This window comes from Ricinus communis, chromosome 10 (assembly GCF_019578655.1).
Source record: "Ricinus communis isolate WT05 ecotype wild-type chromosome 10, ASM1957865v1, whole genome shotgun sequence".
Taxonomy (NCBI): domain Eukaryota; kingdom Viridiplantae; phylum Streptophyta; class Magnoliopsida; order Malpighiales; family Euphorbiaceae; genus Ricinus; species Ricinus communis.
This window is the reverse complement of record NC_063265.1, coordinates 4855365-4870576: the sequence shown is the minus strand read 5'-3', so window position 1 is coordinate 4870576 and position 15212 is coordinate 4855365. Positions and strand designations below refer to the sequence as shown.

Genomic DNA, 15212 nt, shown 5'->3' with positions numbered 1-15212 from the left:
AATCTTTTTCATTAACAAGAGCAATATGTTATTTTGAGTTTGCATAATAATCCCTAGAAATTCTTACAAAATTGGGTTATAAATAGTAAGGTGTTAAAGATTGTACTATGCGTATAATATAATGGATGTGAAACAACATCCCGATTTAGGTTGTAGAGAACATTTCTACTTTTTTTATTTATAGACTTATAGGAAAAGTTGGTATAAAGTGACACGTGTATATATATATATGAATATTTAATTTATATTTTAGTATTGCATGATTAACACATAATAACAAATAGGCAAAATTTTTTGGTTGGTTTTAAAATATCAAACATTTTTGTCTAGACTTAGTGTACATCCCCATCTATATTCCAAATCGGTAGATGATTGACACATATTCATTGATTTTAAATGATGAAGTTTGTGTCAACCATTCAATATAAAAATACTCATATATACGTATCACTCTCCTATTAATTATGCTGTATACATAAGTCTAGATAAAAATCCCTAGAATATCACCATTGTTTATCAACCTCACTTGAAGGATGCACACTGATTTTTATATTCCATTCATTTCTCAAACCTAATCATTCAATATGTGATATTTTTAAAACTTTTCGATATGTGTCTTTATTTAATATGTCTATTGTACGAAAATGTTTAGATATTACTAAAAAAATAAAGTTTAAATACATGTTAGATTAAATAAAAAATTTAAAGTATTTAAATACTAAGAAAATAAAATTCTAATATCTATTAAATTAAATGAGAAATTAAAATATTAAATTAATTAATTGATACAAATTTAGAAACATAGATTTAGTAAAAAAAAATACCAATAAAGATTGGGTACATAAATATAGAGAAAGTTATAAGAATCTAAAGTTTTTTCTTTTCTGACCATTAAAGGCCAATAACACATTACAAAAAACTAGGGGCTTGAATTGAAACCACCATTCAAGTAATAGCATGTTTTAAATAATTTGGCGGGTATTATGTTTCATTCTCTGAAAATCTGAGGAACTTTGAAATGGATATGAGATTATTGATACAGACATCTCTCTAATTTGCAAGTGAAATCCATAATTTTTGAAAGAGATCAACTTCATAAGTAGAATCCCAACCAACAATATCATGTTCCAACCTTGTCAATTGCCTCAGCTCTGTTCATAAGCATATCCTTCAGCCAAAAATACGCTAAAACCACCCTTCATATAGCGGAGAATGCCGCGCTAGGAGCTTCCGTTGCAATCCCATTTGTATTGATTTTTAAGCAGCCTGGAATTGGGAGCTGCCAAACTCTGAAATAATGACTTTACTAATAATACCATCAAATCAATACCTCCCAAATGTGAGACAAACTACAAACTTTAATGTTTCTATATATAAACCAAAGACATTAACAAACAAAGGCATGCATATCCTCAAAAACCATTCTTTTTTAGCATATGGCAAATTTAACTTAATCTGAGATTTTATTTAAATTCAAATCCAAATACAGATGTGTATTTGGTCCAAATTCGAACCGATGGGTCCGGTTCTCATGAATCCGAACATAGTTCAGATTTTTGAGCCTAGGATTTACTTTATCAAATTTTTTGTAATGCAAGTAAACAGTTGTTGGGTGCGAAACCCCGAACTCTGGAAGTTCTAATTAATTTCTATTTATTGTAAATTACTATATAATTTTTTTTAATCCCAATCTTTTTTATTTAAATCTCAAAAATTATAGATAGGTTAATAAACCTATTAATATTTAAATTTTGTTCATTATATTAAAAAGTTTATCAAGAGTATTTTAGTAAGAAAATAATTAAAAAAAAAAACCGAACTTTTTAATTCTTATGCAAATTGAAAATGATTTATCAAAATTAGATAAAGGAAGTAGTTTATTTTGATTTTCATTAGGAAGAACTCAGTATAAACTTGGCATATACGTAATAACTTCTCTTGTGTGTTAATAAAAATTCATATGTTGTTAAAATCTCCAAGTGTTTTGCTAAGGAATGATTCCAATATTACACTATTATTGTCTTTTTTTGTTTGAAACAAAGCCTCAAGAACAAATAGGAACTAATCTAGGAAAACAAACACCTAAATGTCCTGTCGAAGAAGATCACTAACTCTCAGAGGAGCTGTCTGCATTTCATGAATACCAAGAGGATACCCCACCGCCATGGAAGCAAAGATAATCAATCAGCTACAACACTGAGAGTAGAGTCGTGATGGTGCCATGTCTGCATCCATCCTCGAGCGCCAATGGTACCTTCACTAGCTATAAATCCCTAGGCGTTATCCGAGTCTTGCCGACTTTATCCGGGCTATCCTTTGAGAAGGAAGGGTACATACAAAATTATGTCTTCCTTTTGAGTAACTGTTAAGTGCTTTTCTCCAAGTTGCGGAGAATAATTTAAAAAAATTAAAAATTATGCTTTAACTAGTTGAGAGTTAAAAATCCCTAAGCATATAATAATTTGTTTTCTCGAGGATTTTCTTTTATTTATTAAATGTATTTTTTGTTTACAAAAATATGGATCAATATGCCGTCATAGGCTATCAACATAAAAAATCTGGTCATCGTTAACAAATCCGCAAACCTTACAAATTGATGACAAGCTCAATACACCAAAATTGCGAACCATGACTTTGTGTGTACACAAGAAGCAAATATGGAGTGCCAATTCTTGATTCCTCCCTCCCGCTTCCTAAGACATCATGTACCAAAGCTCCGATCTCCGGCATCTCCAAGTCCAGGAACTATAAATCTGAAAGGAACAGATCATGCAAAATGATTAAACATGCACTGCAGATCCTTTTAATTTTCAGACTGTTATATGCGCATTTCTGCCCGGTAACACTGACAAGTACTCACCCTTTTTCGTTGACTGTGGGATCAATGATGCCAGTGTAAACATGAAGCCTGTAAAATAATAAAATTGAAAAGAAAACAAAGTAAAACCTTAGAGTTGCTAATTTCCATGTTTTAATTGTAAAAATTTGTTTATTTCACATTACCCTGGAAACTTCTCGCTGAGCTTTTGAAGGGCAGGAGGAGCAGCCACCGCAGATATCTATTGCATAGCAGCTATATTCAGCAGTGTACTAATCTAAGTTGAAAGAGAGAGGAAATAGCTTTTCATGCACACTCGCTAAACACTTTTACCAATAATTCGAACAACATTACCAAATAGGGCGCAACTAACAAGAATAACCTGCTCAAGGTACTTGGACAACAGACTCCCATTTAATCAACAAACAGATTCTCTTGTTAATTTCCAAGAGACCCTACAAACGACTACAAAAAGAACAAACAGATAAATGGAGAGTATCAGAACTTTACCCTCCTCACATAGAGATCCAACTGACATCAATATACCATTACTGCACCAAGCAAACTCCTAAGATAATTCTCCCATACAACCATGAATATATCTGTATGTGAATACTAGACGTGCAGAAAAAACCGGACAGATAACAAAAACACATTGATGTAGTACCATCTTTCTCTTCTAAGAAAATCAGTCATAAATCTGCTCAAGAAGATTCTAAAATTGTGAATACCTCATCAATCATGTCTTTGTCCCACTCCAGAAATACCATAAAATTTCCATATGGTAAGTTTTGTTTTGGCACCTCCCCATTAAGGCACACTTGAAATGCTCTAATGCAGACACTCATATTTGTATTGCAGACCTTCATTTCATTAATGAATTAAGTACAATCATAGTTTGATCCTTTAGCAAATGCATTAATATTTATGTGATGGATTAACCCAAACACAACTAGCTATAGGAGAACTGTTCATCATTTTAGCATATTTTCATTACACACTTTTCCAAAGCCAACTTTTCTACAGCTTCAAAAATATATCTTACACTGATAATCATGCAAGGCATACCATCAAGCAGAGATATGATCTTATGCTGAATGGTGAATGAGAAAGATGATCTTATGAAGAGTGAGAAACTGCATGCTAAAAATGGGAATTATAACATTTTTAAAAGGAACTTTCAAATAACTCCACAGGAAGTGATAATAAAACAATGGGGCACAATAGTAAACCACAGCATATACCAAGCAAGCCTTTATTACACCAAATAGATCATGGAGATATTAACTGGATATCAGTTTTTACAAATACAAGAGATATATAAGTGTATTTACCACTTTTATTTGTCTGTTCTCAACCCCGCGTTCCTTAATAAGGTCAAGAGCTGCCACTATTGTGCCACCTGAAATCAAAAACAAAATCCTCAAAATCAGAAGACGCGGTAAACAAACCGAAGCAGGTATTTTAAAGAAGCAACGGAATTGGGCTAAGAGAGCATAAATATTTAAGCTCGAGCAATTATAAATGATATGGAGTATGATGAAGTTATGAGGACAGGAAGCTTCAAGACATTTTCAAAAGAAAACTAGAAATTCACAGCGTCATCAGTCATCATATTTTTTCCTACAGCGTGGCTAAAATGTTCACGGCAAGTTACATATGAGAAGCTGTGCTTACGAGCTCAGAATTCCCAGAATAGATAATTATTGCATTGAACTAGGGGATAGCTTTTTTCTTCTTTTTTTCCATCATTGTTCCTTTAAATGGAGACAACATATAAGATCATTCAGCTGATGGACTACAGTACCAAGTAATGATGAATATAACTTCTGAATTTAAGACTTAGCAAGGAAATAAGATTCCTTTCATATACAATAAAACATGATAACAGGTACTTAGTGATGTTTTATATTGAACCCAATCATAAGCTGAACCACTAAGCTCAACCAAGCCTTAGTTCAAAACTATTTCAATTTGTTGACTCTCAAAGTTCAATGTCCGCATAATGCAAGAATAATAGGATAAACTTCTTACAACTGTAAAATGAAGAAAAGAAATGCGAAAATAGATTGTCAAGATATGATAGACATGGCCAGGATTTCACCCAATAAGTAGCTGTTCTTACCTGTTGCAAGCATAGGATCTACCACAAATACTCTAGAATCTTGGGGAAACTTTTCAGGTAACCTATAAATGAATTGCAAAATGCAAAAAAGTGATGCCAAAAAATAAGAGAAGTCCTGCATCAAAGATTAAACTTAACAAATTCTAAAAGTCGCTTCATAGAATAATATGTCCTTAATTATCTGAAAAAAATTGCTTACTTGTTCAAATACATTGATGGCTGAAGTGTCTCCTCATCTCTGCTTAACCCTTAAATTTCCACACACAGAGAGAGAGAGAGAGGGTTAAAATTCATAAACCAAAACCAAAGAGGGAAAGAAACAGAATTCAAACCCACCTGGGTTTTAAGACATGAAAACATATTGTCAGAACAATTATAACATCGCATAACCATTTTTACCCCATTTGAAGGATGGACTACATTATGGGTGATAATCCTATTGCTCCCTCAAGTCCTTAACACTTGATGAGAGATGGAATTGAACCCAAGCCTTAACAATGGTTGAATGATAAATGTTATAGTAAATGTAATGCAGTTACAAGGGAGCAAACCTTCACAATACAGCACTATATAATTTTATTTCAATATGGATTCCATTTTTTCTTTAGGAAACGTTGTTTGAATGAATTAGCCAAGTGCTTCTAAAGCAGAGTTACTAAACAGAAATAATTAACAACCCCAACTTTTCCACTCTACTTAGTAGTATTAATAACCTTGCTTACCTATATGGTAGGTTTTTGTTGCTGGCAAGATTGATGAGGCATGTTCTGCAAGAGCAAGACCAGCTCTCAGGATTGGAATAACCTAGTAAAGTAACAGAAGAAATTTCAGATAATGACACGAGAAGAAGCATCACAGCATAATAATTAAAACCATTCTCTCATCCACCTTTGGCTACCCACCAGGAAAAGCAGGTTAACATTAAAAATAAAAAAAGAATAGCAAACATATCATGGATTCACAATAGTCACAATAAAAAGGGGCAACATTGTTCAAGTTTCATAACCAGAAACTAACCGCCACAGGCTCCCTTGGATCAATAAATTCAACTGATGCAACACCCATTGGTGACTGAATCTCCCCAGTGATGGTAGGCTGGCAGAAAGACCACACAGAGGTTAGTAGAAAACATTAGCAGAAGCCACTTCTAGACAACAAATAAGTTTTTCTTACATTGAAGATAGAATTTTTACTTTTTCTTTTACTTTTTCTAGACAGCTCTAACTGCACTTGCATAAAGAAGTGATTTCTTTAGTTTTATTGGAAGGCCCAACCTTACACATTAACAAATTTAACCTGATTGTTTTCAAGGGCTATTGAAAAACTCTTTGTACAAACTTCCATGGCTTATAATGAATATCTCAAAACAAAGGCAATTTACAAAATAAAGAAAAGCTATAACAACTCATAAAATTTTGCTCCAACACCAAGCATGTATAACTATTAGTAACTGCTAGTGCAATTGATATGACAGTCCAATCAGGGGAAAAACTGACCAGCCAATCCCTTGAAGCTTCATACATAAGCAGCCTCCCTAGCTCGGCCAACGCATTTTCTGCAAAACAGGATGGCAAGAAAATTAGAGATCTCAAAAGAAACTTTAAAGAATGGGATACAGAAAGAGGAACAATGAGAATAAAAATAATAATACAACTACAGCTCCTAACAGTTATTATTGATATAATAAGATCAAAGTTGGAATACATATAACAGAAGCCTAAAAACATATCATACAAACTGATAAAATAAGAAAATTTAAAAATCTAAATATCTACTGATATAGTCCAAAACATGTGCAGTTGGTTGTTTCCCTACGTGAGAAGGTAAGAGCAACTAGAGTTAAATTGCATGCACACTTAACTGAAAATAGGACAAGGAGTTTGCTCATTTCTAAGAACCGATATCCAGTGCTTTATCAACGGATGTGGAGGCACAAATACCTAATAAAAAAAGGAAAAAAAATTCCAACAAAAAAAAAAAAACAGAAAAAAATAAACTGAATCAAACTAATCTCAGCAATTGAGAGTGGAAGAAATTGAAACAGAAAAGAAAAAAGGGAAGGACCAACAAGCATTCTGTCTCCTGAAATGGGCTTTTGTTCAGTAGCCATGTGAGAGTGAGACTTCACAGCTAGATAAGTACAACGGGAAGGACTAGAAAACGACATCTACGGAAAACGGAGAATTTGGTTATTAGTTTAATCAAAAATTTCGAAAACAAAAAAGAGTATAAAGAGCGCAATTTGGAAGTATGATATGCTTAAAAAGGAAAACAGAGCAGAGAGAGATAGCGTGTGTGTGATGATATGTTAGAACAACCTTTTGAGAATTAAGGAGAGCAGCAGAAGATGGAAAGAAATTATTGAATTTAAGAGACAGAGAATTAGGGGTTTTTGAGCGACAATTATACGCTAAACGCGGCGTAGAAGGCGCGCATCGGAGACATGAATTAATGTGGGACGCCATGCATCCGGGAAGTTCGATCTGGTCAGAATAGGAGTGAGTGAAGTCGTCTCTGTGTTAGATAAACAACTGGGTTTGATTTTGTTTGGTATCTTAACATATGCATAGGATATGTCTAGGTTTCAGCTTTTATGGAAGCCCATGGGCTTTAACTAACAAGAGCTTTACTTCGCAGTAATAACTTTTAGATCAAATTACTCATTTTGGTTTGAGTGTGACCTGAACCCTTTGTTTGGATTGGAAGAAAATAAGGGAGGAAAGAAAATAAAGGAAGAAAATTAAAGTTAATCCAGCATGTCAAAGCTACTTGACGCCATATATTCATAAGAGTTTTTAGGCTCATTTTTACTATTAATTTCAATATTGGAAATATTAATATTGTTTGGAAAACTGTTATTTATTCCTATTGACATAACAAAAATATGTAAGAAAATTAAAGATTTTTGATGTTTTGTGTGACCCATTAGCATGCTAGTTTCTTTTTTCAATTGTTTTCCACCACTTTGAAATAACAAGACTGTCGAGTAGGTATTATAAATTAAATATATTTATTAGGTAAATTAAGAGTATTAATGTACAATGCTAAGCTTGAATAAAAATTTAGTTCGTTTTTAGTAACTAAATATGAAGAAATCAAGTTTAAGAATTATGATACTTACCTTTTCTTAGCTCATGAATAAATGGTTTAGTCCATAATTCTTTTATTCTAAATAAACTTCTAATCCTTAAAGGGCCAATAATACTAAACTACAATCTTATTTGATTATAATAGAATGGATTTGAAAAATATATAATCCGATTTAATTTTAATACCCCAACAAATTCAAATAGGATTTAGATTATACATTCATAGATGGCATGCATCCTTTTATATTAATATTTTATTTATGCTTTTAATTTTCATTTAATTGATTTGTTTTTTAATGGTGGGTTCCATAGTGGCAATAGCTCCTTCCCTACTTAATTCCACAAAGTTTTGGCATCAAAATGGAACCTTCACACCTGGTTCGCTCACTAGCCAATGTAAACATAATTACAGATTGACTCTTTCTTGTAGCACAAGAGTTCACAATTCTAATATATCTGTCTCCTTTTTTGGCATATAATCATCAGCAACAATCCATAATATTCAGCCATAGTCAATTAACTAGTAGGCCACCGTGAGATAGCTACTCGATCACTGAACTAAAAGTAATCCAACAACTTAATATTTACTTATAATAATGTCTGTTTTCTTACAGATAAAATATTGAATCTAAAATATATTTCATAACATAAAATAAACAGGTGAATTGCTTGGTTGAAAGTAAAATAAACCAGAAGAAAAATTTATATGATTTTTTTTAAATGTCTTCCTGGAAATATTGTCAAAACAATACATAGAAATTTTGTAGATTTTCATTATTCCTTTTTCTTCTTAAAAATGAGATAAACACACCTCGTGAAAGATGGAACATGCAGATTGTTAATCTTTTCATATTTCACCATCCCACAGTTCTTCGAGGCTTTTGTAAGGGCTGTGAGTTTTGTGGATTGCAAAATCCCCACGGAGGAGCCTTTGCTGCATATAAATTACAGCAACATGATATAGGATAAGGCACGATGTCATATACTTTTCAGATATTGGAAACTATTAAAGGGCCCTAATTCTCAGATCGATGGACTATTGGGCTAATGGTACTCAAGTATGTGTCCATGTTCAAATCTCGAGCAGATGTTTACCTGGTGGATTTCTGATAATTTCGAGAAAAGCTCTGGGGGGATGCACCAATCAAACAAGCTTAAATTCTGTTTGATCCTGGATTCATTTACACTCTTTGGAAGAACACTGTGACCACTTTGAATGCCCCAGCGAAGAGCTACTTGTGCTGGCGATTTGTTAAGCTTGTCAGCAATTTCAACAAGTAATGGTTCCTTTAAGATTTCTCCTTTAACCCAAGATCCTGGAGAGCCAAGTGGAGAATATGCCTGCAAGGAGATATTTCCTCCATTACTCAAACAATGAAACCCTACCAAGGTTTATGATTCCAAAAGCCAAAAACAAAAAGGAATTACCGACAGATGAACTCCAGTTGATTTACAGAAATTATGAAGTGCAGGTTGCTGCCAGACAGGGTGGCATTCCACCTGATTAACTGCAGGGGTTACTTTTGCATGTTTGAGCAGATCTTGCAGCTTCTTGGTTGAGAAGTTGCTGACCCCAATTGCGCGTGCCTGGCCTGACGCATATAAACCTTCCATTGCACTCCATGTCTCTGGAAGGCACAAGGAAACCATGTTTTCTGGGTCCCAACCCGTACTCCCTGCCTTAGTACGAAACGGCCAATGTATCTGCATCCAACGCAAGTGTTCATCACATCTTTACTAAGCCATATTAAAAAGACAAAAATTTAACTGCTTAATTAGTTAATTTATCCTAACGTGACTATCTAAAATGGCTTCTCTAGAGCATGGGACTTCCTGTTTTGTGTTGATTGAGAAGGCTGTTAAGACAGGCTAGCTTCAAATCTAGGATCTCGTACCTTAACTACTTGCATCTAGCAACAAGAGATACTACCAAAACGCCAAGAGATAGACTTCCAGTCTGTGCCTTCTAAGCAACATCCAGTGTGGCAAGCACAATTATCCAAGACTAGGTTTATGCTAAATTAAATTGGTGTTTATTGGAAGCTATATGCAGACTATAGTTTAACAGAGCGGAAACATACAAGATACAGATCAATATAGTCAAGCTGCAGGTCTTTTAAACTCTTAGCCAATGCCTTTGAGACGTCTTCAGGAGCATGGTCACTACACCTGCAAATTTTATAATTGTTATTGCCAGAAGCCCACAAGTGATATGATTCTTTAACAAGATGTCTCTTTTAAGAAAAAGATGGAATCGTTTTATAATCAACCCTGAAAAGGAAAATTATTTTAAAAAAGCAGTAAATTTCTAAAAAGCATACCACAGCTTAGACGTGATGAATAGCTCACTGCGTTTCACAACTCCAGAAGAAAATAGTTCCTTAAATGCTTCTCCTATCTGCATATACATCACCAATTTCTTATGAAGTCTCAGCGTCAAAAGTTTTAGCAGAAACAATAGGCAATAGTACTGAGTTACCTCTCTTTCATTGTTGTAGACTTTGGCACAATCAATATGCCTGTAGCCAGCCTGAAAATCAGAACAAAATGATATTACACTAACGCAAATGGTTTCTGTTACTGATCACTAAAAATTATTAACACAATTGGATTTCATCTGCATAATCATTTTTGATAGATTTCTAACATGATAACTAAATTGAACTTCTTTACATTTTATTCGGTATAAATGAATTTTATTAATTTTTATAAAATTTAATAAAAAAAACTAGTTTGTTACAAATGATTCATTTAAAACTTGAATAGAAACAAATGGGATATGAAATTTTTACAAGTCAATGCCTCAATACTGGTTAAACTTTTGTCAAATTTTAGCAATAAATAAATTTCTAGAATAGTAATAATAATAATAATAATAATAATGAAATATTAAAAACAGAGAAAAAAGGAAAAGGAAAAGGAAAAAGGGTTTTGAGTCTGATATATAATGAACAGACGAACCTTGATAGCAGCTTTGACGGCGTCACCAACAACACCAGGTTCAGCTTTCCATGTCCCCAAACCAACGGATGGAATTTTAGCACCCGTATTCAGATCAAAATATAATGGTCCTCCTTTCTCCATGCCCTCCCCCTACACTGCTCAAATTAACTCACTGCTCTGCGCACTCTTGATCAAATCGGATTTAATATTGTCTCCTACAATATAAGTGGTTGATTGGAAGGAAGAGAGAATGCAGAGAGATTTACACGTTTTCTCAGGTGAGAGACTTGGCAACTTTGGTTAATTGATCCTTGACATGGCTGTGAGTTTCTGGGCGATAAATATGGATCCTTTGCAATTGCATTGCTTTCCCAATACTTTTTGAGAGAAGAGGTTTGTACAGAGATCTTGACATTTGTAAACAAATGGGATTGCACATTTTAAGGCGAAGTAAATATTTTAGTTTCTTTAGTGTGTGTAACAAGATTTAAAATACAGAGTGAAAAAAGGAACTAATCTATTGCTCAACCACATATTGTGTTGAAAATCAATCTTGATATGGTTTACTCAAATTAGGTTAAGTTTGGACTAACGGAAAAGTTTATTCAAGGATTAAATGTTCAATAATAATCATAATACTCAATGTCAGAATAAATTTGAAGTGTAGAGGCAGTAAAGGAACTGTTCTTCATGAACTTCCATAATAGAAAAAAGAAAGAACCAAGAAATAAGACAAAATATGAAAACTATTGATCCCTCAACACATTTAATGGAGAAGTTACAGACCATACAAAATCAGCAGTTGAACGTTGCATCTGTTTGTTGAAATCTCATTGATCAGGCTATTCTTATCACCCATGGAAGAGTCTATAATGTATAACATTGATAAATAGCTACTACTTTCTTATTCCCTCTCTGCCATTCTAAACCTATCACAAAACAAAACAGGCAGATACCCCTACCCACAACATACATTGTTGAAAAGGGTTTTTGAGTTACTTTTCCACAAAACTTTTGAGATTCTTCAACCATAGCAGGTACTCTTTGTTGTCCTTGTTTTCCATGTAATCAAACAAAAAGTTTGTTGTGCTGGGTTTGATCCCTCTAATCTCAAGGTATTTGTGGAAAGCCTTCTGCAAATTTTCATCCAAATCACTGACAAAGAGAAGCAGAAGTTAGTAAAATATTATCACAAAGAGTCCAGGAATAATATACTGACCCATGTTAGACAATAAGAACTCACCCAAAATCTGGCCCTTCATATGCAAGTTGATCTTCAGAAGAGTCAGGATTTCTAATCGACAACGTATCAATTGTGATCTCATCAGGGAAAGCAGTGATGCCAAACTCAAGACACTGGCCATTCCCTTTAGAAATACTTACAACCAATGGAATGCTTGGTGTAACGGCTGACTCCTCTGTGTTTCTATCATCGTCATCGTCATCCTCCTCGACATCCTCATCTGGATTACTAGGTGCATCAACTTCGACTTTGATTATCTCATCTTGGTATTTCCTTTCTAGTAAAATCGTTCTCTCTCCAGGATTATCTTGGATTTCAAAAGGAAATCCATCTGGTATTATCTCCTCTGCCTGTTTACAGATCATTGTGAATACAGTAATTAAAAAATTTGTAATATATGAATGATTGCCATCTCAAAAAACAATTCTAAATGCTACTTGAAAGACAATAATTACTTCTGTCAGTAAGATTTCACAACAAAAGCTCCTAGTAAATAGCTCAGTAGAGCTGAAAGTAGAGATACGTATTAATAAGGGGGTAGAGATGGACTTCCTTTACTTATCTTGGGCACAAATTTCCAGTCATAGAAGAACTGTATAAACATATAAACCTCATATGTTTAGCTTAAAAAAATTTATCAGCTTACACGTTAACCAAATCTATTACCCTATCATTTGCTCCAATGATCAACTTCCAATTCACAAAACAGAATAATAATTAACACAAACACAGACCAGCCCATCTATCCCCAATTATACGAATGCCAAATGCTGCCACCAAGGCATATGATAATTGCATACGATAATTGAGTATTGCATGCAAAATGCTGAAATTATGATATACAAAGTAATGCAAAAAACAATTAACTGAAGTAGGAAAATTCCAAGTACAAAAGCATTTTGAAAGTCAATTGCTGAAAAAATATACTAGAGATCGCAGTCTCCTCTAAGAACTGATTGTAGTCTAGAACTCATTAAATTCACAAAAAAAAAAAAAAAGACTCAACTAAGCAAAACAAAACATATATAAATTAACTAAGAACGCATAAAATTTATGATAAAAGCAGTTAGCCGACAGATCAAAGGACAACCAAATTAGACCATCATCCCCAAAAAGGAAACGCAATTAGCCCACGGATAATAGGGAGCAACAAGATATAACAAAAAAAAAAACAACGCAAACAAAAATAGGGAGCAAAAACTCAGAGGGAAAAAATTGGCCTATTATATTGTTTGAAATAGTTTTTTTTGAGTTAAGAAATAGTTATTTTTGAAAGAAACTAAATCCAATATATAGAAAAATATATCACAAAAGCATTTTAATTATTATTATTTTTAAATAGAACTGAATTGAATTCTAAAGCACAAACTTTCCAAACAGGGGTTAACTGACGTCAAAGAAAATTAGCCAAAAAATTAGAAAATCAAAAGCAACAACAAAAAATGAAAAGGAAATCATAAAACAGAAACAAAAACTAACAAGCAATTTAAGACATGGAAGAACTGACATCTGTAGGTTCCAACGCGCAATCAATCTCAGACTCGAGGACTCGAATCAGACTCTCTTCGGCGCTCTTTTTCGAAATGCTGGCCGTTGAGAATCGTGAAAATGGAAGAAAGAGTTGGCGATGGTCGACCTTGTGGCCAAGACTCTGCTTTTCTACACCGATAGCGGCGGATATTGCACTGTGGAATGTTCTCCGAGCACTAATGGAGCGTGCAAAAGGTAGTACGGATGCAGAAGCTCTGCGAACAATAGTGGTGAAAGCCATTGCTAGGGTTTTTGCAAGGTTTAGGGTTTATGAAAAAGGTTTTTGGCTTCGTTTTTATAGGCAGGGTTCTTTGGGATTTATAATATTTGTCCTTTTTATATTATAAAAAAGGGGTAATTACCGATGTGTTTTTTCATCTAAAATACCTCTTAACATTTAAAAATATTTTTTTTATTCTTTATCTTATAATTTTATACTAAAATTTGTTTCCATCCAAATTTCAATAAATATCGGTTAATTAAGTTTGGTTTTATACTATTTATCTATTAATATTTGATGTAATATATAAATTACTCTTTATTGTTTATTTATTATACTTAAATTTTTTATCTAATTTTTATATAATTTTACTGTTTATATAAAAATAATTAACTAATATTCTTTAATTACTCTATATTTAACATAATTAAATTTTAATAAAAAATTAAATATTTTAAAAATATTTATATTAATTAAAATATTAAAAATTCATATAATTTTAACTTTAAATTATTAAAATAAAATAAATAATATTTTTACTATTAATTTTGTTATAATAGAATTGATAAAAAGTTTGAAGATCAAATTATATTTTTTATCGATTTAAATTTTTTAACTGTATTGACTTTCAAAATACAAGAGAATTTTAGTATAATAAATAAAATATTAGAGGCAATTTATATTGTAGAAAAAATTCAAGGGACAAATAGTATAAAATCAAACTTAATTAATAATTTTTTAATAGGAATTTAGTATAAAATTATAAAATAGTAAAATAAAAATTTATATTTTTTAAATGTTAAGAAATAACTAATATAATATGAAAAATACAAAGAGCAAATAATAATTATCCCTTATAAAATGGTGCTTTCTTAAAGTTTAATTGTGAAATTTTAGAATTTTAAAAGTAATAGTTTAAAAATGTTAATTTAGTAAATATTTATGATTGCGTGTAAGCAATTTATATTAATTTTGTTATAATAATTATTAGAATAGTGAATTTAGAAAAGATCGGACACAACTTACAAATTAAGCTAAATCAACTTGTATGGTTTCGTTTGATTATTTATAAAGTTCAATTTGGCTTAGTTTAATAAAGGAAAAATTAAATAACATTTCAATTTGATTCGAATTTTTATTTAAAAAAAAAAATCAGTTACAATCCAACCAATAAAAGATATCTATAAATATCTAGTATACTTTTATTAATTATACAAACGATATCTAGAATACTTTTATTAATT

General features: G+C 32.3%; 3 protein-coding genes across 6 annotated transcripts; all 3 read right to left on the bottom strand.

Annotated features, from left to right (window-relative positions):
* Positions 1 to 2453: 2453 nt before the first annotated feature.
* Positions 2454 to 7505, bottom strand: LOC8283888 (uracil phosphoribosyltransferase). Of its 3 annotated transcripts, none has more exons than XM_002529820.4 (12): positions 7262 to 7503; positions 7012 to 7110; positions 6805 to 6883; positions 6440 to 6498; positions 5961 to 6038; positions 5666 to 5747; positions 5143 to 5191; positions 4944 to 5005; positions 4153 to 4220; positions 3004 to 3059; positions 2861 to 2908; positions 2454 to 2753 (listed from the first exon to the last, which is right to left on the bottom strand). In XM_002529820.4, exons 1-12 carry the CDS (start codon positions 7406 to 7408, stop codon positions 2702 to 2704), a joined length of 879 nt encoding a protein of 292 aa, XP_002529866.2. In that variant the 5' UTR covers positions 7409 to 7503; the 3' UTR covers positions 2454 to 2701. The 3 variants fall into 3 exon arrangements, 1 of the variants encoding a protein (XP_002529866.2); XR_007214437.1 differs by lacking the exon at positions 2454 to 2753 and adding an exon at positions 3201 to 3283 and having other exon boundaries at positions 2875 to 2908; positions 3004 to 3095; positions 7262 to 7505; XR_007214436.1 differs by lacking the exon at positions 2454 to 2753 and adding an exon at positions 3201 to 3283 and having other exon boundaries at positions 2875 to 2908; positions 7262 to 7505.
* Positions 7506 to 8717: 1212 nt separating this feature from the next.
* LOC8283889 (NADPH-dependent aldo-keto reductase, chloroplastic) lies at positions 8718 to 11521 on the bottom strand. 2 transcript variants are annotated; one of them, XM_002529821.4, is made up of 7 exons: positions 10994 to 11521; positions 10512 to 10562; positions 10354 to 10430; positions 10114 to 10201; positions 9461 to 9736; positions 9128 to 9373; positions 8718 to 8966 (listed from the first exon to the last, which is right to left on the bottom strand). In XM_002529821.4, the coding sequence occupies exons 1-7, from the start codon at positions 11114 to 11116 to the stop codon at positions 8880 to 8882; spliced, it is 948 nt and encodes a 315-aa protein (XP_002529867.1). In that variant the 5' UTR covers positions 11117 to 11521; the 3' UTR covers positions 8718 to 8879. The 2 variants fall into 2 exon arrangements, with proteins under 2 accessions (XP_002529867.1, XP_025014991.1); XM_025159223.2 differs by having other exon boundaries at positions 10354 to 10562.
* Positions 11522 to 11715: 194 nt separating this feature from the next.
* Positions 11716 to 14059, bottom strand: LOC8283890 (uncharacterized protein At2g39795, mitochondrial). Its single transcript, XM_002529822.4, has 3 exons — positions 13726 to 14059; positions 12219 to 12568; positions 11716 to 12130 (listed from the first exon to the last, which is right to left on the bottom strand). Exons 1-3 carry the CDS (start codon positions 13987 to 13989, stop codon positions 11971 to 11973), a joined length of 774 nt encoding a protein of 257 aa, XP_002529868.2. The 5' UTR covers positions 13990 to 14059; the 3' UTR covers positions 11716 to 11970.
* Positions 14060 to 15212: the final 1153 nt, after the last annotated feature.

Excerpts from the sequence above, each read along its gene's own strand:
- LOC8283888 (XM_002529820.4), bottom strand. The coding sequence starts at position 7,408 with ATGGCGTCCCACATTAATTCATGTCTCCGATGCGCGCCTTCTACGCCG. Across the intron at positions 6,884-7,011 it reads TTTCAGGAGACAGAATGCTT|GTATTTGTGCCTCCACATCC; the intron begins GTTGGTCCTTCC and ends TTTTTTTATTAG. Across the intron at positions 4,221-4,943 it reads AGATCCTATGCTTGCAACAG|GTGGCACAATAGTGGCAGCT; the intron begins GTAAGAACAGCT and ends TTTTGATTTCAG.
- LOC8283890 (XM_002529822.4), bottom strand. The coding sequence starts at position 13,989 with ATGGCTTTCACCACTATTGTTCGCAGAGCTTCTGCATCCGTACTACCT. Across the intron at positions 12,569-13,725 it reads GCGCGTTGGAACCTACAGAT|GCAGAGGAGATAATACCAGA; the intron begins GTCAGTTCTTCC and ends ATCTGTAAACAG. Across the intron at positions 12,131-12,218 it reads TATGAAGGGCCAGATTTTGG|TGATTTGGATGAAAATTTGC; the intron begins GTGAGTTCTTAT and ends TCTCTTTGTCAG.
- LOC8283889 (XM_025159223.2), bottom strand. The coding sequence starts at position 11,116 with ATGGAGAAAGGAGGACCATTATATTTTGATCTGAATACGGGTGCTAAA. Across the intron at positions 10,563-10,993 it reads CCGTCAAAGCTGCTATCAAG|GCTGGCTACAGGCATATTGA; the intron begins GTTCGTCTGTTC and ends TCTGATTTTCAG. Across the intron at positions 8,967-9,127 it reads AATTATCAGAAATCCACCAG|CAAAGGCTCCTCCGTGGGGA; the intron begins GTAAACATCTGC and ends ATTTATATGCAG.